The sequence below is a fragment of the Lethenteron reissneri genome, chromosome 38 (assembly GCF_015708825.2).
Source record: "Lethenteron reissneri isolate LAM-NWPU_2019-01 chromosome 38, ASM1570882v1, whole genome shotgun sequence".
NCBI lineage: Eukaryota > Metazoa > Chordata > Hyperoartia > Petromyzontiformes > Petromyzontidae > Lethenteron > Lethenteron reissneri.
In genome coordinates, this window is record NC_083816.1 from 4,658,847 (window position 1) to 4,684,387 (window position 25,541).

Sequence of the window (25,541 nt, forward strand, 5' to 3'; positions counted from 1 at the left end):
CACAAGTTTCTATGTGAGTCTGTGTGTGTGTGTGAGTCTATGAGAGAGAAAGGCAGTCAGCCACACGTTTCTATGTGAGTCTGTGGGTCTGTGTGTGTGTGAGTCTATGGGAGAGAACGGCAGTCAGCCACAAGTTTCTATGTGAGTCTGTGGGTCTGTGTGTGTGTGAGTCTATGGGAGAGAAAGGCAGTCAGCCACAAGTTTCTATGTGAGTCTGTGGGTCTGTGTGTGTGTGAGTCTATGGGAGTGAACGGCAGTCAGCCACAAGTTTCTATGCGAGTCTGTGGGTCTGTGTGTGTGTGTGAGTCTATGGGAGAGAACGGCAGTCAGCCACAAGTTTTTATGTGAGTCTGTGGGTCTGTGTGTGTGTGCGAGTCTATGAGAGAGAAAGGCAGTCGGCCACAAGTTTCTATGCGAGTCTGTGTGTCTGTGTGTGTGTGAGTCTATGGGAGAGAAAGGCAGTCAGCCACAAGTTTCTATGTGAGTCTGTGTGTGTGTGTGAGTCTATGAGAGAGAAAGGCAGTCAGCCACAAGTTTCTATGCGAGTCTGTGTGTGTGTGTGAGTCTATGGGAGAGAAAGGCAGTCAGCCACAAGTTTCTATGTGAGTCTGTGGGTCTGTGTGTGTGTGAATCTGAGAGAAAAAGGCAGTCAGCCATACGCAGAGGAGAAGAGTTAGGTCTTGAGGCCTGGACTTGAACAGAAGTAGGCAGCCGGCAGCAGAGGTGGCTGTGGTGGGGGGGGGGGGGAGTTCTAGATAGTGGGAGCAACAAAGGAAGATTGAATGAACGACCTCCCACTGAATTCCCGTTATCTTGTCAGATGAGGTGGTCAAACGAGACGATACAAATTAAGTTACCCACGAATCAATACAGCCGCGGATGAAACGAGACGTTAGGTCATTAGCGTTTCGCGCATTGCTTGGCAACACACTGACGAGGTGGTGATGGCATTTCTGCTGTCGCCCTCTCGGCGGTTCAGGCTGCAAGATGGAGCAAATAAACCTCAAGGTGGAGGCAGTGAACACGCACAGAGACCGGCCAGAGGTGAGTACTGCTCACCGCTCACTCGCTCGCCGCTCACCATACCACACGGATTGGTGGCACAGACAATCGCGTGCAAGTATTCTTAGCCAAAGTAATTTGCACCGAAAGCGTGAAGCAGGACTTTTGATTGGTTTGCCAGCTGCGCTCACGTGCAATTGGACAATTTTGAACCCTCCGCATTGTTGGCACAGAGAAGGATGTATAACTATGTTCGCGTTTGCCTCGTCCACACGAACAAAAGTGCCCCCCTCCCTCCCTCGCCTCCCTGTTGACCTCGTGTTACCCCTCCACTCCCTGTGTCGTTTGTGTTTCTGGTGTCGCAGGACACATGCGTTTCTCGAGGCGCCGCGCAAGCGCTGAGCACTGTCCCCAACCACGATTAACATCCCCCGCTCATCCTCCTCCTCTTCCTCCTCCACCTCCTCACCTCTCCGTTCAACCAGCCTCCTCTCCTCACCACCCTGCTGCCTTTCACGAGGCCTCGCCCCGTCCCACCCGCCGCGTGCGACGCCTTCCAGCCCTGCCGCCCTCAATTTTTTTTTATTCCTCCGTTATTTTATTGTTTTGCAAAGTTCAGTTGGTGGTTTGTGCCGTGCGTGCGCACCGCACTGTGTGGAGCGTGCGTCACATTCTGCACGAGTCCCGTCGTCGCTTGAACATCTTCACCCTCGACGTGCGCGGCTCCTTGCGATCGATTGCAAAACAACAACAAACTACATCCGATTCCGCATTGACAGCAAATAGCAAAACTCAACGCGTTCGCCCGACACCACTGCCCAGATAGATGGCCCTGGCGGTAGAGTGAGCGGCTCACACTATGGAAAGATTTCCAAGTTCAAATCCTGGTTGGGGTGGGGGTTGACTTGACCCGTCATCCCCTGTCGCTGTCCATATTATTCAGATGACGACTGGGTCCTATAAATGCTCCATCTTCGTTGGCCGGTGTGTTTGGGGGCACTTCCCGTTGATGGCTAATCAGGCCCAATCCTCGAAATGCCAGATCCTCTCCCATGGGATGAATCGCATGAATACGATTTTGTGGGGAGCTCAACCAGTGGTTGACCTAAGTATATACTCGCCCTCACCATAGCAATTTCCTACAAACTGGCTAGTGGCCGTAAACAGGAGATGACCACCACCATGGCCTCTGCTCATGTGAGCAGGAAACCACTGCGACTTGATTTTGAAGTACAGCTCTGCCGTCTTTTCTCCATGTGCTGGGCAAGAGGAAGGGTCATATGCCCACGGAGTGGGGCAGACACTCGGTTTTACGTGAAAGGGCTGCGGTAACTACTGAATAACACATTCTAGCTCTGGCAGTAGGCTCGCTACAGCTAGCACTCTGGCCTTGTAACAGGTGACGTTTGTGGCAGTGACCATTGTCTGCTGTGACGACGAGCCATTGCCGGACGTGTTGTCCAGTATAGATCTACGCCTCTGCAGGCAGGGGCAGTGTTATCGACCAACGTGTTGAGTTTATTAGGTGGAGCAGTAGATTGGCGGAGTTGATTCGATCGCGGCTCACCGAGTCAGGCTCTGCGACCGACGTGCCTTTTCCCGCCTCGGCGGTGGGCAGCGCTCGTGATGAATGTTCGTCTCCCAACCCTCTCGGTCGATTTGTAATTTTTTTGTGGGGTTCGAGCAAAGCAGGATGTCGAAAAACCGCTTGTGCCTGAATCGAGCAGCGCGCAGAACGCGCGGCGAGCTGCAGATGCGTGGGCGCTCGCGAACAAAAAAATCTCGCGGTGCAGATAAGACCCGCGCATGTCAACTCCCCCAAAGGGGTTCAATCGGTGAAATGTCCAGTGACAAAATATTGGGGGGAAAACCCAAGAAACTCAGAGGGGACCCTAAGAAACTGAGGCACAGACACAATTGCGTAGGAGCAACAGGTTAATGTCCACTATTTAGTGAACACCCCCGTAGTAAATGAAATAACAACCTTGGATAGTGGTTAGTTTCCAGCTTGATTCTCATAGAAAGGCTGTGAGTAAAGACAACAGTTTTGGAGCTAAACCTTCCATAAGACCTGAAACTACTTGCAGCAGCTGTTGCTGGTGAGGCACTGCAATAAATAGGGCGTTGTGTGTTAATTTACAACAGGTAATCAATACAAATTGTGAGAATCCACTATACGGCCGTGAGACACTGAAAACTGTGAAAAACCGCGAATCCATAATGTGAGACTTGACGCGCACGAAGGGCTTTATTCTAGATTTTGAACGGCACTTGACAATTCTAATCTTCTTCAGCGGCACGGCTGAGTGGCACTTGTGGCAGCACTTGCGTATCGACTGCCACACAGCCAGTCGGTATTATAGTTTTATTGACGGTTTAACCGTGTATAAACGCAAACTGTATCGGTAATTGTATTTCGTCGTCTTAAACGTACAAGTTTACTTAATTCTGTGCAATCTACTGCTGGCTGGGGTGAGACCTGGGTCTCGTGGCCGATGCGACGGATCCTGCAACCGGCTTCTAGTTGTCGTCACCCAGCACCGACCTTGCCTCTGACCTCACCATTTACCGCTAAACCCTCGCCCCCCCCTCACCCCGCTGGTTCCCGTGGGTGCGCGCAGAATGTGGACGTGACCCGCTCCAGGGAGGATGCCCTGCGGACGGTACCTCTACACAAGTGACTCGCTCGCTTGCCTGCCCGCTTGCCCGCCCGCCCGCTTGTCCTCCCGCCCGCTTACCCTCCAAACCCACTCGCTTACCTCTCTTGAGGATGTGATGGGCTACGGAGGGTACAGGTTGTCTGCTGCTGCCAAGCCACAGGTCATGTGGCTGTGTGACCTGGAGGATGTAGATGATATAGAGAGGGCATCTCGGAATGACCGGGACCCAGTGGTCACTCCTGGCCACAAAGTCTGCCCCGGGTTTTCCAGTCTCGGGTGATCGATAAATGCGTGGATTCGTTTAAAAACTGGAATGCGTTGGCAGTGGCGTTATCATCAGGGCTCTCCCCAGCAGCTTCCCAGGAGCACCGATTGCATTATTATCATCATCATCGCTCTTTCTACCAGATGGACAAATCCAGTTTCCCAGTACTGGTCTCGTTGGAACCCAGCACAGGAACATCATCATCGTCCTCGTCATAATCGCACGCCGCTTCGTGATCCAGTCTTTGGCTGCACGCATCGTCCGAGACTGGAAAACGCGAGCTGGAAATTGTGGCCTCCTCAAAACTGGACTCGCACGTCGCCACTGGACTTGAACGGCCGAAGTGGCAGCTTTGAGAAAGGCGGCTATGGCTGCGATGTTTCTCTGTGCGGGACGAAGGGTGGGTGGGTATTATGCCGAGGCCAAGATCACTCTCGGGTTTTTTTGATTTTGTGTTTTTTTTTTTTACTGTAGATGCTGTCCCGTGGCTTGTGGTAACGGTTTCAAACGCGGCGGTTGCACCGGCAATGCAATCGGTAACACTCGACGCGAGCGGGTGTTGGGCAAAATTCGCGGTGTCCGGTGCCGGGCAACCAGCGGTTGGTGCCAAGGGCCGTGGAAAATCGGAGCGAGATTTGCACCCACGGGATGCAACGCCACTGTAACAATGCCGCAGGGATTTTATTACCATTGTTTTTAACTGGCGGGTATTATTATTACAGAACGGCGTATCACAACGCCCATCATCGTGGCCCCTCTTCATGCTGTGCATTTTTTTGTGATTAGTACCAATCAGGCTCTTTATCCGTATGGAAATTAAAGCCTCTGTAGACAGTGCACATATATGATGGTTGGTAATCGTGGAAAGCCATAACGTTGGGAGTTGGGGGGGGGGTAGTGAGGATTGGCGTTGAGAAACGAACGTTATTAGTGCATCGCAATGCAATATGGGTGCCGTGGATTCTTAGCCGGTTCCGTTTTATGCACGCGTTTCAACTTTTATGGTTGTCACAGGAATTGCAGGTGACACTTTTAACCTTTGTACTCGTATGATTTTTTTTTTAAGAATGCACGCACGCTCGTGAAACTACACTAAGAGGGAGGGGGGGGGGGTCCCCACTCCCGTTGTTAAAGGGAGGGGGGGGGCGGCATGTCTGGTAAAAAAAACAAATCCCAGCTCAGTATTTAATGGGCATGTGACGATTCCTCGATTTTGATCGATTGTTACGCTCGCAACACTACACGCGTGAAATAACTGGGCCGTGTTCATCATTTCATCTGCGGGAATGATGGTGGTGATGATGGTGATTGCTCCTGCGGTGGTGCAATGGTTCTATTCGATCCATGTAAACATTGGCGAAGTTTCTAAAATTGCACCCCTCACCCCCACCGCCTTGGTCTTCTACCCAGCAGTATATGGGTACATCACAGTCGCTCGACTGTCAGGTCACAACATGGTGGGGTTGAGTGTGGGTAACGCCCACCACTTCCCAATTTCTGCGGCCTCCGTTGAAGGATAAACCAAGCACCCTCTAGACATGGGCTGAGAGTTTCTTCTCGTCGGGGGGGGAGTGATGTCAGAGCTGCACCCTTCATCTTGTATGCAAATGTTTCCGTTGGGCTAACGGAACGAAGGATACTGAGAACGCACGGAACGCACAATGCCCGGCGGTGCGTATCGGACAAAAGAATCGAACCGTGGACCCTCAAATTAAAACAATTTGATGAATCGCCACAGGAGGTTGAATCGTTACATGCCTTGTGCCCGTTGTAAATTTCGTGTTTTATTTTCAACACTCCGCAATCGGGCCTGCGGAACATCGTCACGCCGCAACGGCGACGCTTGCCAAATGGAGAACGCCGGGGAAGGTGGAGGAGGGGGAAGAGCGGCGCACGAGTTAACCAAGTGGCCTACGCTCCGCTCTTGCCGTCGGTCACTTTAAAAATATAACAAGATGCCCACCACCCTGCCAAACTATCAAACGGATGGACGAACAAACGAAACGAACGCAGAAAACAAGGCTTTGCGCAGCACCAGCAGGGACGGACCTTGTCGAACGTACGGTGGGGAAGCAGACCGGCGAGGAATGGAATGGTGGTGGAGCGAGAATTGTGCCGCCGGCAGCTGTTTGAAAACTGAAAACGAACAAAAACCACTCGCGCAGAGATTTAAAGTTGCTGACTTCTGCGTCGCTCAGTTCGGAAGATGGGACAAGGCAGCTGGATCGAAATGGGAGCAGTCGAATCTGTGGATTAATACGGGAGGGGTCTCATCTCTGGAATGTATTGCCATCGTTTTCTGTATTTACCTATTCTGTTCTGGGGGGGAGAGGAAAAGTTTAGTAATCCTTTGGCGGCCAACCACACTTAAGATAACCACTAAACTCTGCTCATGGTTGCGCCACATGCATTGACTGCGTAGGCTCAGAGCTACTTGAAAGACAACTGTGACCTGAGTGCCACTAAAATTAGAAAAGCTGCAGTGTTTCCAGTATGAAAATATCCCCCTCTAGCACCCGATTAGCGCCGCTGGAATGCTCGCAGGAACGGATGAATGCCATTAGCGTAACGCTGTGAAGTGGGTGTCGTTGTGAAGGTGGGCCGACCTCACGTGGCTGCGGGCCGTGTGAAATGACGCTCCGAGTCATGTCTGGCTCACGGGGGGAGGGAGGGGCATAGGTTCCCCCGCCCCGAGGTGTGCAGTTGATATGGGGAGACAATGCTGTCCGGTCTTTGCTTTGAATCGTGAATTAATGTGACCGACGGTCACGCAAACTTCCACTTGCCCTCTGGGTGCGACTCGGGTTCCTCGTTTTCCATTGCCAACCGACACGCGCTCGGATTTTTGCTGTTCATTAACTTTGTATGTCGGGTAATTTTCGTTGCACAAACTCAGGTGCTTTGGTGCGTGACTGCCATCCAACCAACACGCACGTCCTTTGCCAATTGGCTCGGGCAGAGCTGGTGGGAGAAGTCACGCGAATAAACGAATAAAATGATCAACTTTGTACCGCGAATTGTGGCAAAAAGTTCACAAATGCGGCTTGGCCAAAGTTTAGCCAATTTGTCTTTTAATTGCAAATTTATAATTGTCAGCGCATCAAGTTGGATTTCGAGTTGGTCACTCGCACTCGACGATTGCTGTATTGAAAAAGTCCGGGTCACTTTGGCTGAATGTATGGAGACTATGCGGTCGGGCCTGTGACTACACGGTGCAGCATTTTGCCAGATGTTTGTTGGTGTTCACCTTTTTAAAGGGGGCATTTAATCGCGACTGTACCCGTCACGGACATCAATCCACTATCAGCTGCAATGGCAAGACAGCAATTAGACCTCAGGCCATTTTACGTTTTACACAAACACAGACGATGACGTTCTGTAGGGGGGGGAGGGGGGAAGTGCTCTGGTGAATGGTGGTGACGACAAGGAGGGAGACCCTGCTTTTTTGCTAAAGTTGAGATTTTTCCACGGAAAGTGTTTTAAAACGGCGAGAAAAGTGTTTGATTTTAAAAACCTGTACAGTAATGAAGGCGGAATGTGTTCAACTGATGTAAAAAAAAATATAACAATCTGTTGTATCTTCCAAAGACAGCATTACAACATTTGCGGATGTTTAGACTGTGACGATAACAAAATAAAATATTGGGAGGGGCAAACCAGCCCTGAGAGCGTCTCTCTGCGTTGTGTCAAATGTCGTTCAGGAAGCCTTGACGAGGCTCAAGACTTGTTCAAGAGTACGCCACTGTATTTTAATCTTTGGCCAATTCCTTTACAAATACGGAACGTTTTACTTGATCATTTCAAAATCAGAATCTTTTAAGACTGGAGGAAATCTGGTGAGCTTCGGAGCTCATTCACAGATTTCCAGTAAGGGGCGGGTCAGAAAATTACTTCATGTGGGGGGAAAACTGGAGAACCCCAGAGAAAAACCACCACACAGACGGCAGATCCGGAACGACACTGAAAAGGTCTGCACAGCTGTGTTCAAACACATTCCTGCGGAGGGAGCTGGTAGGAACGTTGAATTGCTCGGTCAATGGCCAGGGTCAGCGGCGGCGTGGTGTATTCCGCAAATATGGCCTACTGGGAGGGCGGGCACAAGCCGGCGTGAGTAGGTTAAACGTTGAGTTTTATAAGGGCACCACGGGGTGACCAGCCCCTCCCCACCCAGCCCCACCCCTCCCCACCCAGCCCCACCCCTCCCCACCCAGCCCCACCCCTCCCCACCCACCCAGCCCCACCCCTCCCCACCCCACCTCCCCACTCAGCCTCTCTCCACCCTCCCCACCCAGCCCCTCCCCATCCTCCCCTCATTTTTGGATGCAGGATGGACGGACACAATAATCCCCTGTGGGCTGGTGTAACCAGGAGGTTCCTACCAGTATAAACTCACTTGCTATACTGCCATCTCCTGGCATCCATCGTGTAGCCCGGTGTAATCAGTAGGAGTTTCACAATTCTATACATAATCCTTGCCCTGCAGTGCTGAATAATGGGGGGGGGGGGGGGTGACACCCCTCCATTTGTCTGTCTCTGTTCGTCCATTCCATCCATCCACCAGTGTGTCCGTCGGCCCATCTGTCCGTCCATCCTTCTGTTGGTCCATTCGTCCATCCACTGCATCCTTTCTCAGGTCCACCCAATATGTCCGTCCGTCTGTCTATGCCGCATTTGCATACCTTTGAGACTTCGGCCTTCCGCGGCGCTCTGGTGAAAGTGGCACGTGAGAGACGGTCATCTGGCCAACTTCGGGCGGGGGCAGGGGGGCAGGGTCGGCCTGTGTTTGGACACCGCCTTTCAGAGCGCCCCGAGTGTGAAGCTCGCTTCTGAGAATGAGTGTAGCGACGCGACAAACACTGGGACGAGGAAAGCCGGCACTTGTGACGAAAAGTAACGTTTATTAGATATTCTCCACGTGTGAATAAGGTCGAGCGCGGGTCGGACGTGCTCACAAAGAATAAAAAACGCTGCAACGCTGCCCCATTCGCTCACAGAAAATGCGTTAAATGTAAAAAAGTTCGTCACGGATATTTACACGGAATGGCTACATGGAAATCAGTTCATATTTCAACTATTTGCAAGTGTTTTTACGGCATCGCACAGTCGTGCCATTTTTATGCCCTGTCAAAATGAAAGTTCAGCCAATATATTTTGTCTGCAATTATAATGATAACTTCAGCTTGTAAAGTGCAGCCACGTGGTGTTCGCTCCCTCTCAAAGAGAACCACTGAAGAGGTGCAAGGAGGAACCAAGGATTCCACAAAATTCCTCCTTGCCCCCCCCCATTCAAATTAAGATCTCGGTGTGTGCGTGTGTACACATGTTCAACATGACGTAGACAGCGTTGATGGCTTAACGCGCCACTTGGGATGCGTTTAACAATCGCGCAGGCGCGTGCAGCATGGATCGAGCTCGTTTGTATTCGAATGCGAGTAGTAAATTGTCGAGCGTGGACCATGACACACCCTCGCACACACCTGGTACGACCTCCACAGCCCGCACGAGTGTGGAATCGTGACCACGAGTGTGTGACCGCCACACACTCCTAGCTGAGTTTCCTGCGCTCAGCTCTGCGCCTCGACCGCCTCTTTGTACTGCGAGGCCCAGTCCGTGGGCGCGTTGCGGTACATCTGTGTGGGACGGGGGCGGGGGGGGTGCAGCAAAAAAGGTGGGAGATAACCACAGGGAATTATTTCAGCTGGGTCTGTCCGGGTTGGTGACTCGCAAAAATATTTGCACACGCAAAGGCATTCCATGTTACTCAACCAACAATGTGAATCTTGGGTCAAATTATCAATTTAAAAAACAGCACTCTTTAAGGAATCGTTTCAAATGATTTCGTTTAACCAGGTGAGAGAACTCGAGAGCCTTGGATGAGTCTCACTTGAAATCGTGATATGGGACATCAGCTTGCCAGCAAAAGGCGATAATTGTGAATGTATAATCCCGATTGAGCAATTTGCGGTGTCATTTAATTTGCCTGATTTGCCCCCCCTCACACAAAATAGCCTTCTCTTGCGAATTATGTCAGGGGGATCTTTACCGTCCATTGCAGACAGCACATGGTAGTACTATCATGCTTATTACACCCGTAGTATTAACCAGGGTGGCCGCTGAACCCTGAACCTCTGCAACAAGCGGCGAACACGTCACTCCCCATGACCTGGCGGCCCCAACTGACGTGACAAAATGCCCATCGCCGAGCCAGTTAGAGTCACCTTGTGCCACACAGGGACAACTGCCAATAGGGGGATATCTGTGCTCAGGCGCTTAGTTCCGTTCTAGAGAGAGCACAATATGAATGCAAATTCATTCATTCTTCTTCTGAGCAGCCTTAGCTTCTGAAGATGACGGTGCACGAGCTGGCTGCCATCCGACTTCTCCAGCATTACGTCTCCTTCCCATTGAGCTCAGTTATTCAGTCCCCCCATTATCTTCCTCTCTTCTATATACCCCTAATTTTATTCTCATCTTATTCTGTTCATTGCTTAATTTTATCGGCTGCACGGAGCTGCTGGCCGATGATCACTCTGCTGCCTGGGTGCAGCACGTGCGCTGCCAGCTAAACGCACTAATTCTCACCTCACACTCTGCGAACATCTCCTGCCGTATCCAAACCGCCTCTCGCAACCCTCGGACACGTCCTTAAGGCTCTGCTCCACCCAGGAGAATCTTTTTCCAACAATGACCAGCTGCCATCACACTAAACCTTCACTAACAAGTTCACCACTGTTGCGGTCATCGCTCACCATTCATACGTCATCACCCTGCCCTCCATCCACCCAACTCTCTTCTTGTCCTCATTCACACCAGTTTATTCAAATGATGTATTGGCCCTAATCCGTTCACTTCACATCAAGACATCTCCTCTGTATATTGTCCCTGGCCATCTGTTTGACCACTGCGCCGTGGAACTTGCAACCATTCTTACCGACATTGCTAATACCTCATTTTCCACCGGCTGTTTTCCTCCTACCTTAAAGGTCGGCCAGGTTTCCCCACTGCTCAAAAAAAAACCTGGCTTGGACGCTGCTGACCCGTCTAATTAATTATCATCCGATCACAAACCTCACTACCACCTCCAAACTTGTCGAGCGTCTGGCCCTCGCCCAACTCAAGCCTCAGCTCATATCCTCACCGAATTTCTGTCCCTTTCAATCGGTTTATCGCAAATATTATTCAACATAGACCACTCTAAGATCCTGGACGACATCCTTGACATCGATTCCGGTTCTATTGCTTTACTCGTCAGCCTTGACAAGTCCTCAGCCTTCAACACTGAACCACAAACGCCTAATCAATCACCTCCAGTTCAACTTCGGGATCAGCGGGACTGCACTAAACTGGATTTCCTCATTTCTCTCCGGCAGGTGTTTCACCGTCAAAATTGGGAGCGACTTCATCTAACAAAATGCCGTTGACATGCGGAGTATCTCAGGGCTTAGTCTCGAGTCCCCCGCTGTTTTCCGCCTCTTCATCTCTCATTGGCCAACTGATTGACAGCTTCGGCATCCACTTCTACTCCTACGCCGACATCACTCTTCTCATCGCCTCCATTAAATCTCCAAACATACTGGGCATGGACCGTCCTTCCGCTCGACTGCATTACAGCACTGGTTTCGATATCATGACCTCTCACTAAACCCAACTAAATCCGAGGCCATCTTAATTGGCACTAGGCAAAGACTGGCTTCACTCTCCCCGCGGGAATCTCAATCGCTGGTCCCTTCATTCAATTTTCCGACCATCTGACATTTCTCGACGTCACCCTGGATCCCACTCTCTCCTTAACATTCATATCAACCGTGTTCTCGAGTCCTGCAACTATCATCCCAGGGCCCTCCACCATATCTACGTCCGCTCATCACCTCCAACATCGCAAATACTCTCGCCTGCAGCACTGTTGGGTCGTAGCTCGATTACTGCAACTCAGTCCTCGTGCGGTCCACTTTGAGCAACCAAAATAAGCTGCGACGCCTCCAAACTCACATTGCCCGAGTTGCCTACGGCCCCTGCGACCCTCGCGCCCTGACTCCCTGTTCATCCTTCGACCAGAATTACGTTCGAGACCGCTTGCCTGTGACCGCGCCCCAATTCCGGCTACCCACCGTGCCAAAGTCCTCTGCTGACGCTTTACACTTCTACGGGTCGTAGGCATCTTCGTAGTTTAACACGTATTAGGCTTTCGCGACCAATATTATTCATAATCAACGCTTTTGGGTTAGATCGCGTTATTAATAAATGTTCCATAACCCTCCACCACCCGACACGGCCAATCAGCAAAAAAGTGTCACGTTGACAAAAGACAAATAGTTCACTACTTTAGCCCACCGGTGTGTTGAAGAGTGAATCCACAACATTTACAATTTTTGAGTACGACGCAGAACCTCCTGGAAACTCCCAGGACAAGGACCGTAATTCGCTTCTCGTCATTTCTCCATTGCAGCCTCCGTCTTTTGCAACACCATTTCTATTCACATCCTTAACGATCATTCATTTTCTTCGTTCCAAAACCATCTCGAGGCACATCTCTTCAGCTCGACATTTAACCGAGTCTGCTCACTGCACTGCGCGAGGCGATCTCGACACGGAGCTCGGTTCCGCACCTCGGAATTGCGTCTTTGGTCCGCAACATTGCGCGCGTTATAAACGGTATTATTATTAATATCTGACGAGTTTAGACGCAGCCCCGGTAAATAGGCTCGTAGCTCCGCGCGGTAGAAGCGGCGATCGTGCGCACCTTGGCCGTGAACTCGAGCACCTTCATCTTGGTCACCTCGCACTCGGCGCGGGCGCCCCAGCGGAACTCAAACTCCGGGACGTCCGTGTGCAGAACACGCGAGCACTTAAGGTACCTGGAATTGCATGACACATGTGGGTACAAAGACAAAGACCCCTCCCCCCCGTATAGCCTTAACAGACTGTTGGGGCAAGTACTGTTCGCGAGCATCTTTGAAGGCCGGCATGGCACACGAGGGAGTGACTGGCCAGCACCACCTTCGCCTCCCCAGTGGCGATGTTTACACACCGCACCAGGGACTCGTTTGAGGGTGAGTCAACCTAGGGGAGGCCCAGGACCGGTTCAGATAATCGTCACTGATATTGACCGTGAGCGGGAATCGAACTCGGGTTGCCGGTTTTGTAGCGCGATAACCCCAACACTACTACTCGCGGGACGCACACACACACGCTCTTTAATCACAATTTATTTAATGTCGTGCTCTATAGATGCTGCCGTGGTGTAATGGTGAGCATGCGATAGAATTGCAATCTAGAGGTTGCCGGCGGTTCCATTCGATCTCCCCGGTGTGGCAGTTATAACAGTGGGACAAGTTTATTAAATCCATCCCTCCACCCCTGTCCAACCAGCAGTATCAAATAAAATGGGTACATTACAGTTAGTCTATTGGCAAGGTCGCATACGATGGGGTAAAGTGTGGGTCCTCCCACCTCTTTAAAATGATGTCTGGCCAGCTTGAACGAGTTGGCAAAAATACTAGAGCTTCCTCTCGTGGAGACCCCTCCACCAGCAGTGACGCGAGCATGACATTTCAGGGCTGCTCCTTTACCTCACCTACCCGGGAGGTACTAAAATCTGGTATCCTTTCAAAGATCAACTTGTGGCCTCAATGGGCTCTTAACAGCCGCGTGTTGATTCAATGCTGGATAAACGTCTCCCTACGCTGGGACAGCCAAGGGGATTGACATTTTGTTGAATTTCACTTCTGAGATGTCTTCATAAAACATCGACATCTCTCCTTCCTTTTGGTGACAGTACCAAAATATAAATTTCGATTTAAAGCTTTCGTGACTGCAGGGATTCATCTTCTTGGTTCTTTCGGTAAAGTCACGTAGAAGGGAAGTAATAAAATAATAAAAATAAAACATAATAAAACAATTCTCACCACGTTTCGGCCACAACGCAAGCAGCCGTCCTCAGGTGAAAATTGTTTTATTATGTTTCATTTTTATTATTTTATTACTTCCCTTCTACGTGACTTTACCGAAAGAACCAAGAAGAGGAGTACCAAAATACCCCACCCATTGCTGTTTCAGAGATAACACAATTATTTTAAACTTTCCGAGAACAAACTGTTGCTCAACAACGCTGCGTGTTGCCCAGCCGCTGAGCGCCCTGAACATTGAGGCAGAGTGCTTAGTGCGAGTCGAATACCACGCACGGCGTACATTCCGTATATCACCAACACCAGTGTGTACGCCATGGGTGGGGAAGCTAAGGCACGCAGCCTGTACCCAGCCCGCAATTTCCATTCTACACGGCCCACGGCTTCATTTCATCTGGCCTGCAGCCAGATGAGGCCTACCACACTTTGAAACGTGCTGCTAACAACATTTATCCGTCACTACGAGCACCTAAGCCATACTAATTGGATACTCGAGGGCAATATTTTTGACCTAACCATGGTGTGCTTCTCATTTAGCACGCTCAGTAACAGCGAGCACTAATTACATTTCGCATTACTGTTGGATTAGACTGAGGCGAGTGCTCAATTGTAGTCAGCCAAAGGAACGTGGGTGTCCACAATGCCACGCTTTGCCATGCTGAGGTCATGCTGAGGTCATGCTGTGTTTGAAGGAGCCAGTGGATGGGACCGCGAGGCGGTGCGATGGGGGAGGATTCCTCACCCACCCCCCCCCCCCCGTCATCACGGCTGGCCCCCTTCATGGTTTACTCTACGGTGCAGTTTAAACGAAGGCCCAAGGCTCGGGGCATCCGCACTGATTACACCGATCACGCAAATGTATTATTCGCGCGCTCGTTATTTACAGATGCGACGCAAACATTGGACAGTCCTCATCGTGTAGATAACTGGGATGAGTTTTGGACTTGCCAACGCCTATTGTTCTCGCCTTCAGCAAACCGTGCTGACCGGCATGGTGAAGTATGGTCCAAAATAGAAAACCCGTACAGCGCGAGAAGGCCCCCATCCAGCAGCGGAGTGACAAAGGGCTGTACACGGCCAGGTGGCTCAGAAGCAGCGCAAGCTGCTCACACTCGGAAGGATCCAAGCTGCTGGCGATGATGGGGGGAGGGGGTTGCCTTAGCCCATCATCCCGCCAGGGTCAATACATAAATACCACTTTGTGAGGAAGTCAACAGCGGCTGTCGTATGGAGAGATTCCATATGTCCAGAGGACTGGATATCTGTGAGAAAAAGCTTTATAGCTCATCGGATTCCATAGGAATGTGAAATGTCCACCACTGGCTCAGGGCTGCACGCAGGAGATGAACACCGTCTCAATGCTCAATTGAGCAGCAAATCCCGTTAAGACTCGTGCCCGACTATAGAAGCGACCTCACTCACTTTTGCCGCACAAACTCCTCCATGATGAGCTTCTTGACGTCTCCGAACACGATGTGGTGCGTGCTGTGGGGTGGACGTGGAGGAACAGAGGTCACAGACGGTGAGCGTGTCCCTCCCCGCCCCAACGCCCAGGGCTATGCGCACCTCGGCTGCGCTGTCTTGGGAGCGGCTAGCGCCAAGCAGGGTTACTCATGTGCGACCGATGGCTGGGAATCACCGCAAATCAAACAAGTTAGGAATATGATAACTGGTTTTTTACCCTTTTATCTGGCAACAAAACTGACACCTTTTTTTTTTACAAGGAGTCATGTTTGCATAGACCACAATACCTGCAGTCATAATGCAAACAAAAAACATAACTCTGATAATGTATGCACTGTCCTTGAAGTTGATTGGTCCACACCCAAGACAGCTTTCCTTAGAGCCTAGTCTCACATGGGTTGGACCAGATGACGCCAAAAAAAAAGGTGTCAGTTTTGTTGCCAGATAGAAGGGTAAAAAACCAATTATCATATTTTTTACTGGCAAATGAGGTTCCAAGTTAGGAATAATAGTAATCGGTGTGTTTTTTTGCTTTCTTAGTAATTAATGGAAACTGCATTTCACATCCCTGCACAATCTGCAAAAAGGAGTGGATATATTAAGACGTTTACAGCTCATTCATGAGTGTTTATACAAGCGGGAGGAAACCGGGGCACCGGGAGAAGCCCCCACGTACGAGTAACAGTATTTCCCACACAGACGGGACAGATGGAGATTATGCTGCAGTTTGCTGTACCAAATGCTCCTGGAAAGTATTGCACCTCGACACCCACGGGAAGGGAGTTTCGCAACAGAAGAATTTAATTTGTATTACTTCTAATAATTATACATTTAAGAAACAGGATGCCTTCACAAGCAACTTACTTAAGGTACTGTGGGTCGCAGCAAGTTGCCGTCACACCAGTTCAAAATAAGGATTCTTACCATTCAGTGCCAATGACAAATGCTCCAACAGCCAAACTAAAGCAACGCATGAAATTTTCTGGGATTAGTGGGACAATATCCCAAGCCGTCTTGCCTGGGTGCCTTGTTTTGTCATGAACGGAGATTCTCACTGATGTGAGACAACCCAGAACACATGGCCTAGGGCTGTATTCACCGGATGAACAATAAACTATTTTTTACCAGGTAAGGCCCACTCAGCTATATAGCTCTTTTTCAAAAGTGACCTGGCCACAAATGATAGCTCAACGAGGTGGGTTAAGTGGAAATTTATAGCAGCCAAATACTCTTAAGTGCACAACACTAACAGCGTGTGGACTGTAAAATGAAGGACAACATACCTCTGATCGATTCCAAACTTCTTTAGCACGTACCACAGCTTTGCTGTAACAAAAAAAAAACATTGCCGTGCATTAAATTTAGTAATTACTGATATTATTTTCACAGTGGTGTAGTTCCACTAAATATATTTCAACTTGTAGTGGAAATATTCATGAGATACAGAGGGTATCCTTATTTATAACTTGGTCAGAGTCTGGGGGTGGGTGCGGCAGGGGTGCAGTGGATCACGCATGGAGCTACGAACAGATCCTGGCACCCCGCCCTTCACCATCCTGTCCTGGCCAGCATGGTGAAGTATGGTAAAAGAAAGTCCATGATTGACAAAGCGTGGGCCGACCATCATCCATTTGTGGATTAAGGGCCGTAAATGATTATTAAAATCCAATTTAGCCCATAAGTCTAGTTTTCAAGGCAAACCTGATTTTAACTGCTGAAAACACTAGCGGATACCTTGGAAGTGCCTACTCATCTTAGAGCACAAAAATATAAGATAACTCAATTGGTGAATGTTTTGGTCTCGATAAAGCCAATGTGGCAACTTCTGCTGGTTGGGAGGGGGAGTCATGTCAACCCATTACACGAAACACAGATGGATCGAACAACGCAATCTCGCACACCTACGATTTGATGCGCGTATCTGCAAGCTTAAAGTTCGACATAAATTGGCGAATCGAGGAGGCCGTCGTTAGCCCCCCCCTCTGGAGTGTTTTGAGTGGCGATGCAGTGTGTCGCGCACCGCACTTGAGGACGCCGCCCTTCATGAAGATGATGCTGAGCAGGAGCATGAGCAGCCCCAGCTTCTCGTTCGCACTGCCGGGGGAAAGCGGGAACGAGAGATCAGGCACAGCGAGTTCCGGGCGCATTCCAATAAATGACTACAATTCAATGGGTACATATTTGGCATTCACGACAATCTCAACGGTGCAAAAGGGGTTATGCTTTGTAAGCTTTACTGGAGACAAGGATATATCGCGTGAGAGCTGGGCACATTGTAGCAAGGTTCCTCGACTATATTTTCCCATGGTCCACTTAAAGTTGGCATGTTCTGGTGGACCACGTGACATCATGTGGCACGTGTACAGATATTAAGGGCTTGTGATGTCACATCTGTGCATGCGAACACTGATGTGTACCTCTTGTCTTGAGGCCTCTAGCCTCTATATCATGCTTCAATCTCAATCTTTATCTTTGTCTCATGACATCTTATGTCCATCTATCACTTGTTTCTCATCTCACTAAATAAATTGTTCCTTATCTCTGCGGATCGTAGTGTGGCTTTTATGGGTCACGTCTAGCCCGTAGACCACCCAATTCAAGAATCCTGCATTACAAGGTATTTGGCGAGTACCGAATGCATTACAGGATAAAGTGCAACACGGCGGAGTGAAGGGAATTGCACTCGGTCCAGTAAAGCTTCATAATGCAAAGAAAAGAAAAGAATGCCACAGGTCCCAACTGCGTTTTCGTTAGTGGAGTAGTGGCTTAGTGGAGTATAGCGTATTGATATGAATAGCCAAGATTAGTCCCGGTGACAGAGTGTAATGAAAAAATATATAACCAGACAATATAATTACTTCGCATTGCCATCTCTCTAAATTAAAACAATATTTCTGATACAACTCATCAACCACAGACCCACAAACTTCTAGAAGTGCACAAATTAATCAGAATTGTTTCAAAACAAGCAAAGACTGGACTAGTTCCAACAGATTCAATGCTGGTGGACTGCCGATCTTGCAGGCAAGGATCCTTCCCCGCTTACACAGTGGGGGTTTCAGTTCGACACAAAATTATATAAAACCGTGCTTGAAATGATGCTGCTGAATTCATATCGAGATTGATATGTGAATTAGACATTGTCTGCTTATCGTTTGTGTATATTCTCCCCGAAGAAATGTGGTGTGGTGAATGTCCACATGCACTGAAGCTAAGAGAGGATCTCATGAACAGAGAGAAGCAATACACTGAAGGTAGTAGAGAGTCAATCACACTGCAGTGCATTATTTCAATTGAAAACTCATTTTCTAAATCGCAAACTAATTTCTGTGTTTAGTGTGTCGTCCTTCCCCCGCACCTCCGATTAGCACGGTTGGCTACGTACGGTGTGAAAGACGTTCAACATTCATATACGCACGCAGTACAATTAGTGAGATACACTGTGCTGTCGTCGAGTGCAGTGCAGTGCAGGCTGGACCTGTCAGCTAAGGCTTCTCCTGAATTGGGAATATTATTGACGAGGATGAAAGAGTGCAACTTGGAGTCAATCTCCACCAAGTCCATCCCGAACACCTGCACACGTATACACAAAAACAAACACATGGTCATGTACACAAACACCTTTCGTAACACACATGGAGAAACTGCTGATGATACCACACGTAAAAAAATAGAAAATAAATTAGCCTTTAACAGAATGTTGGGACAAGTGCTGTTAGCGAGGAGCACCTATGAAGGCCGGCATTGTACATGAGGGGGTGGGGTGGCCAACACCACACCTCACCACCTTTGTCTCCCCAGTGCTGATATTTACACACCGCAATAGGTACTCATTTAAGGCCGAGTCGACCTAGAAGAGGCCCAGGACTGATTCAGATAATCAAATAATTATCTGAGCGGGAATCAAAGGTTGCCGAATCCGTACCAGTGTACTTACCACTATACTATCACTCCCCAATGTGCACGCACATCAACAACTGCCATTTGCCACTAAGTTACGGTGATGTCACCACGGCGCTTGTGCCAGGCCAGGTGCACTCCGAGGCCACGTGAAGTGTCAAAAGGCTCACTGACAGGACGTCACGGGACAGACCCAGGTGCCATGGGTTGACTGAGATGACTGGCAGATGCACCACCTCTAGCCTCTACTGTGCCAACTTGCTGCAATTTAGCAGCTTGGCGCTCCGCTCATTGTTGCGAGCGTCACTCCTCTGCTCTCCGTGTTTGTTCCAGGGCGACTGCCTAGAACTGCCCAGTAGCGTCCTTGCCCAAGTATAGACAACTTTCCATTCTCTCTCCAACTGCCCCATGACCAATGGGAAGTTGAGGGGTGCATGTACACACACACTCATACACACACCTCATTCAACTTCTTGATCACCATCTTCATCACCGTGTTGATGAGAGAACGGTGGTCCTTCAGCACGTTCTTGCTGATATCTGCAGCAGGAGCCAACGGCACAACACGAGCATAGCTCAGGTTTCAAGTTTCATTTTTTTTAACCAGGCGAGCACTGGGAGACCAGGATGGTCCCGTTTGCAAGTGTGACCCGAGTACGGGCAGCCAAACCATCTCTACAGATGAAGGTTAAATAAAAGCCTACTGGCTGACGTATCGAGCAAAGCCGTGCCGTTGTTTATTGTCTACCCTCTTCTCCTGCTTTTGTTCTTCACAGTCTCTTGCGGCATGCACAGTGTCTTATCCCTAATGTTAATCCACGGTCCCTTGTGTCGCATCGATAAAGTGCAGGCATCCTTCGCCTGAACGCGCGACATGCGTTGATGAAAAACAGCGCGTAAGTTGCATCGCGCTGAATGAATCCTATTATCCCAGACATACGTGTTTATAAGTGGGGGTGCCTCTTCTTGGTTCTTTCGGTAAAGTCACGTAGAAGGGAAATAATAAAATAATAAAAATAAAACATTATCAAATATTTTATTTTAATAAAAATAAAACATAATAAAATATTTTATTTTATTATGTTTTCTTTTTATTATTTCCCTTCTACGTGACTTTACCCAAAGAAACCAAGAAGATGAATCCCTGCAGTCACGAAAACTTTCAATCGAAATTTAAGTGGAGGTGCGTTATCGAATAAAAATTAAGCAATTTCACTTCATTATTTTAGCCCTGGATTTACAAAGTACGTATAAATGTAATAGGTTACAAATAGGAGTAACTTCAGGGCTTCTTGAATGCAGCACGCATGATGCAAACAAATGTAGCAGATCCAAGATGGCTACGCCCAGCCCGTGACACTGGACCCTGCCATCACGCGGAGACGCCATCAGAACTGTTTTCTTTTACTTACAATTGTTATCATTGAAACCTATTTTATTCAGAAAAATGTAATTTCACAATGTTATTGTTTTTATTGAGTGCGTAGCTGTGAAACGCATAACGCGATTGTGAAATGTTCCTAAAATATGAATCGCGTAACTGCCAATTCATGTTTTAGGGGGTGCGCATCACGCTATGGATGCCTGAATCTTGTATTTAACAGTCTCTTGTGTCTTGTGTGAATCACAGTTGAATAATGTACGTGCAAAACTCTTTTGTCAATTCACTGCTGAATGAGGGCATCTCTCTGCCGTGTGGGTCGTGGGGGTTTATTTGACCATACTTCACCATGTTGGTCAGTGTGGGTTTATGAAGGTGGGGCAGCGTAGAAGCACAGCACACTAATTGATTTTACTGAACTGCCCTCTCTGCTGCTCACAGTATAGCCACAAATTACGAAAGGAGGTTGCCCATCCAAGCATAATCTCCAGGATAATTTGGTCATTGGAGAGTTTACCGGTATCTCCACATTTGTTTAATTTAATTTGTTGCTGCTTCATAGCCTACACATCTGCAGACAAATTTCTGGTGGTTGCCCCACAAAGAATTATGTTGTGGAAATGACAAAGATGATGATAATAAAAACTATGATAATCATGACAGTGATGACCTCACCTCATTATGACAGAGGTAATGTTTTAAACACTCCGCACCAGGTACAAGTGAAAGGTTGAGTCGACTTAGGTAAGGCCCACGACCAGTTCAGATACTGATGACCAATGTTGGCTGTGAGTGGAAATCCATCTCAAGTTGATGGTTTCGTAGCGTGGCGCGCCAACCACTATGCCACTGCTCTCCACAGCGTAGGCCCACACAGCCACGCACACACAATGGCCACACACCTGATTTTTTTATAGGGATCTTCTTCTGGTCGACAGTCAGGATGTACTGTATCACCTCGCTCACCTGCGATCCGCACACATGCACAAAGTCGCAGCTCGTGAATGAGTCTGCTCGTGTTGCAATCGCTGCCATGTGCACAACAAGCGAGCCGGCAAGTGGCATGCGCGTAGCCCGGGTGTCGTACTTTCTGTTCAAGTTGCTTCTGCGAGATGTTCTGCTCCGCGCACTGACTGCTCAGCATGGAGGAATCTGGTTCATCGTCGTCCTCGTCCATTCGCTTTTGTGAAAAACAAAGAAGATGCAAGGGACTGATCAATACAAGACGCGTGGGACTATGATAAAGGAGACGTAAACCACCATGCTCTGACGCACAAGCCACAGCAGACTGGATCGTACACAACACAGTGGACTGTGATTGACACAACAACGGACTGAGTTTGAGATCGGACAACGCACTGTGATTAACACAATAATGAGTTACTGTAATTAACACAAGCCTGAAGGAAACTGTTATCAATATAACACGAAACTGTGATAAGAAAACAACGCACGGTATTTTGACCAACTCAAGACAATAAGGCGTTGTGATTAACACAAGCCATAAGCGAATGTTTTTGACTGACACAAGGGACTGGAATCAATACGACACAAGATACCGTGCTCGACTCAAGCCACGAGACACAGTGGTTACATAAGACCCAAGGGCCTGTGGTTAATGTAATACACAAAATAGGTTATTGATAAACTACAGGAGACTTTGGTCAACATTGGACACAAGACACCTTGCTGTATGCAAGCCACCAGAGCCTATGGCCAACTTAATATACAATAGAATATGAATGATACAAGTTAATGATCAATACAAGATACAATGGACTGTGATCAATACAAGGAAAAACCATCATGTCAGCTCTATTCACTGAAAGAGCCATGAATACTTTTCGCCAAGAAATGCATTTCCTATCGAAATAAATGTTAATAAAAAAATCACTCAAGGTTGTGTGCAGCTGCACAATGAACATGCCATCTATGATTTAAAGCTTTGGTGACTGCAGGGATTCATCTTTCTTGGTTCTTTCGGTAAAGTCACGTAGAAGGGAAGTAATAAAATAATAAAAATAAAACATAATAAAATGCTCACGACGTTTCGGCCACAACGCAAGCAGCCGTCCTCAGGTGAAGAACAGGTCTGCTCTCCAGCCCCTCCCCACCCTCCACACCCTCTCCACCCAGCCCACTCCACCCAGCCCCTCCCCACCCTCCCCACCCAGCCCCTCCCCACCCTCTCCACCCAGCCCCTCCCCACCCAGCCCCTCTCCACCCTCCCCACTCCACCCAGCCCCTCCCCACCCAGCCCCTCCCCACCCTCCCCACTCCACCCAGCCCCTCCCCACCCTCCCCACCCAGCCCCTCCCCACCCTCCCCACTCCACCCAGCCCCTCCCCACCCTCCCCACCCAGCCCCACTCCACCCTCCCCACTCCACCCTCCCCACTCCACCCTCCCCACTCCACCCTCCCCACTCCACCCTCCCCACCCCACCCAGCCCCTCCCCACCCAGCCCCTCCCCACCCAGCCCCTCCCCACCCAGCCCCTTCCCACCCAGCGCCTCCCCACCCTCTCCACCCAGCCCCTCCCCCCCCCCCACCCAGCCCCTCCCCACCCCCCAACCAGCCCCACCCAGCCCCTCCCCACCCCCCAACCAGCCCCACCCAGCCCCACACCACCCATTTTGGATGCACGACGGACGGACACAATAATCCCCTGTGGGCTGGTGTAACCAGGAGGTTCCTACCAGTAAGATGTGAAGTATGACCAAACAACTCCCCGTGACCGACACGCGGCGTGGGGAAGCCCTCGTCCAGCAGTGGATTGACCGAGGGGCTGTTGTATTACTTTCTCAACTTCTATTTTGTTTAACTTAAATGCTAAATGTTGTTAAATACTGCAGCGTAATAAAGAAAAACTCACCCGTTTATTTTGTGAGGCGGGGACTTTAGTCTTCCCGGTCCGGCTGTGCGCCATAGCTGACGAACCAATGAAACGCTCCTCGTAACTTATTAGAAAGTAATCTTATATAAATAAACAAAAATTAGACTAATTACCGCTTAATAACAAAATAAAACACTCGCTACTTTTAAACGAGATAGGCGGGAAGACGCCCAGCCAGTCGAGGCAAGGCCGCGGTTGTGTGCCTCGTCCGGGGTGCAACAGGGAACTGACACTTAAAGGTTCCGGGTAACACGTGACTGCCTCTGCAAGGATAAAGGCGCAGCCGTGCAACTTCTACCCACGCCGTCACTGATGGCGGAACGAACTCCACCGAGAAGGGAGCTGTCGACGAGGGTATTTGGCCTACTCTTCCACACCGGCCGAACTTTACCCCGCCTCCTTCCGAGCATAGACTAAAGCTGCGGTTCTAAATTTGAAGCTTTCGTGACTGCAAGGATTCATATTCTTAGGTTTTTTCGGTAAAGTCACGTAGGTAAAACATTAAAATTAATAAAAGTAAAATAAAATACACGACGTTTCGGAGGCAACACAAGCTTCCGTCTTCAGGTGGAACCGTCACAGCCACGACAGCTGTATCAAGTAAATGAGAGATTGCAGGAGCTACCACTCCGTTTATATAATGATTGGAGATGGGGGAAGGGGCAAGTGCAGCACACTTTTTATTCATATGAAGTACCGGTGAAGACGCTTGACGCCGAGGTTGAGGCACACGTATATTTATTTCACAATACGACAGTGGGCATATACACACTCGAGGGGGTATCGGCCCCCTCACCCGTATAACTCGGGATACACCCCTAGCTAACTCTGTCCTAGCCCCGAATCCTCCACTAATGGGCTAGGGGAGGCTAACTGGCCCGACACTGGTAAGTCGGGCCCGGTACCCGGAGTTCCAGACCAGCTCTTACAAGAGCACCGGCTCTGGCTTTCGGGACCACGCCGCTGGCTCAGTCCTGTCCGGCCCTGAAAAGGACATCGAACTAGGGGAGTCCAGGGCTCTATCTAAGACGTCTTCAGTCTTCTTCCCTTAGCTTAAACATAACTGACTCGAGCCCTTTGAACATCCCCTTTTATACCCAACCCCTCCCTGAGGGGTGGGGCCCCGGGGGATCATAACGTTCGAACCAGCCCCCCCCAGGGTGTCTGGCTCGGACGTCGTAGAGGGCACCTCCTCGTGCACTTACGTAGCCCCGCCCACTGTGTTTGTTTTCCATAGGCTGCCATGCATAACGGGCCCTCTCTTTAACACCCCTACACATATGGTAAGGTGAGGCTTAAGAGGGTGAGCCTTTGTTATGGAGAGGTACGGTTTGTGACTCAACCTGTGAAAAGGAGAAAACAACTGAACATGGTAAACCTTTAATAGTTGTCTGTCAAATAAGATTGGCCAAATAAGTGTAGTTAAATCTTTTTTGCATGGTTAATCACATCTTTCCAATGATTACTCAGTTTGTAACCATCATCACGGTTGAAATTATGTCTGTGTTTGTATATTTGTATACCTTCGTGTACAAACCGTTGATGGTAGCCAGGAGGTTTGCAGAGAACCTTGGTCTCGGAAAAGACAATTTCATGAGAGCTGCGGTGTATAGACATTGGTGATCGTGTGACACATTGCGATGGATAGAGGCGATGTTTCACACTGCCGTGCCGGGAGATCGAACCCCAGACCTCTATTGGAACAAATAGAGTGGAACTAATCCTTATCCATTAATTCTAGATTTGAAGCTTTCGTGACTGCAAGGATTCATATTCTTAGGTTTTTTCGGTAAAGTCACGTAGGCAAAATTTTTTTAAATAATAAAAATCACGACGTTTCGGAGGCAACACAAGCTTTACTTGATACAGCAATCGTGCTGTGACGGTTCCACCTGAAGACGGAAGCTTGTGTTGCCTCCGAAACGTCGTGATTTTTATTATTTTATTTAAATTTTTTACCTACGTGACTTTACCGAAAAAACCTAAGAATAATAATCCTTATCCAGTATTGTACCACGGCAGCATTCGAATACAGGGACTCCTCGACTTACGAACGAGTTAGGTTCCAGA

The 25,541-nt window shown here is 49.1% G+C and overlaps 2 protein-coding genes across 4 annotated transcripts in view; one reads left to right on the forward strand and one right to left on the reverse strand.

The window, feature by feature from the left end:
- The window catches only part of LOC133351750 (6-phosphofructo-2-kinase/fructose-2,6-bisphosphatase-like), a 52,058-nt gene extending 44,458 nt beyond the window's left edge, over window positions 1-7,600 (forward strand). For 2 of the 3 annotated variants that reach the window (XM_061567225.1, XM_061567226.1), the window contains exons 12-13: window positions 980-1,044; window positions 1,368-7,600. In XM_061567225.1, coding sequence (XP_061423209.1) covers window positions 980-1,044; window positions 1,368-1,427 — 125 coding nt within the window. In that variant the 3' untranslated portion in view covers window positions 1,428-7,600. The remainder of the gene's footprint in view (window positions 1-979; window positions 1,045-1,367) is intronic. The other variant, XM_061567224.1, reaches the window with a different exon arrangement.
- A 1,217-nt stretch (window positions 7,601-8,817) lies between these two features.
- LOC133351697 (non-structural maintenance of chromosomes element 3 homolog) lies at window positions 8,818-23,702 on the reverse strand. The gene is made up of 10 exons (XM_061567110.1): window positions 23,451-23,702; window positions 21,665-21,757; window positions 21,480-21,543; window positions 19,657-19,736; window positions 18,775-18,869; window positions 17,317-17,390; window positions 16,580-16,622; window positions 15,255-15,317; window positions 12,668-12,782; window positions 8,818-9,557 (listed from the first exon to the last, which is right to left on the reverse strand). The coding sequence occupies exons 1-10, from the start codon at window positions 23,502-23,504 to the stop codon at window positions 9,492-9,494; spliced, it is 747 nt and encodes a 248-aa protein (XP_061423094.1). The 5' UTR covers window positions 23,505-23,702; the 3' UTR covers window positions 8,818-9,491.
- Between the last annotated feature and the right edge of the window lie 1,839 nt (window positions 23,703-25,541).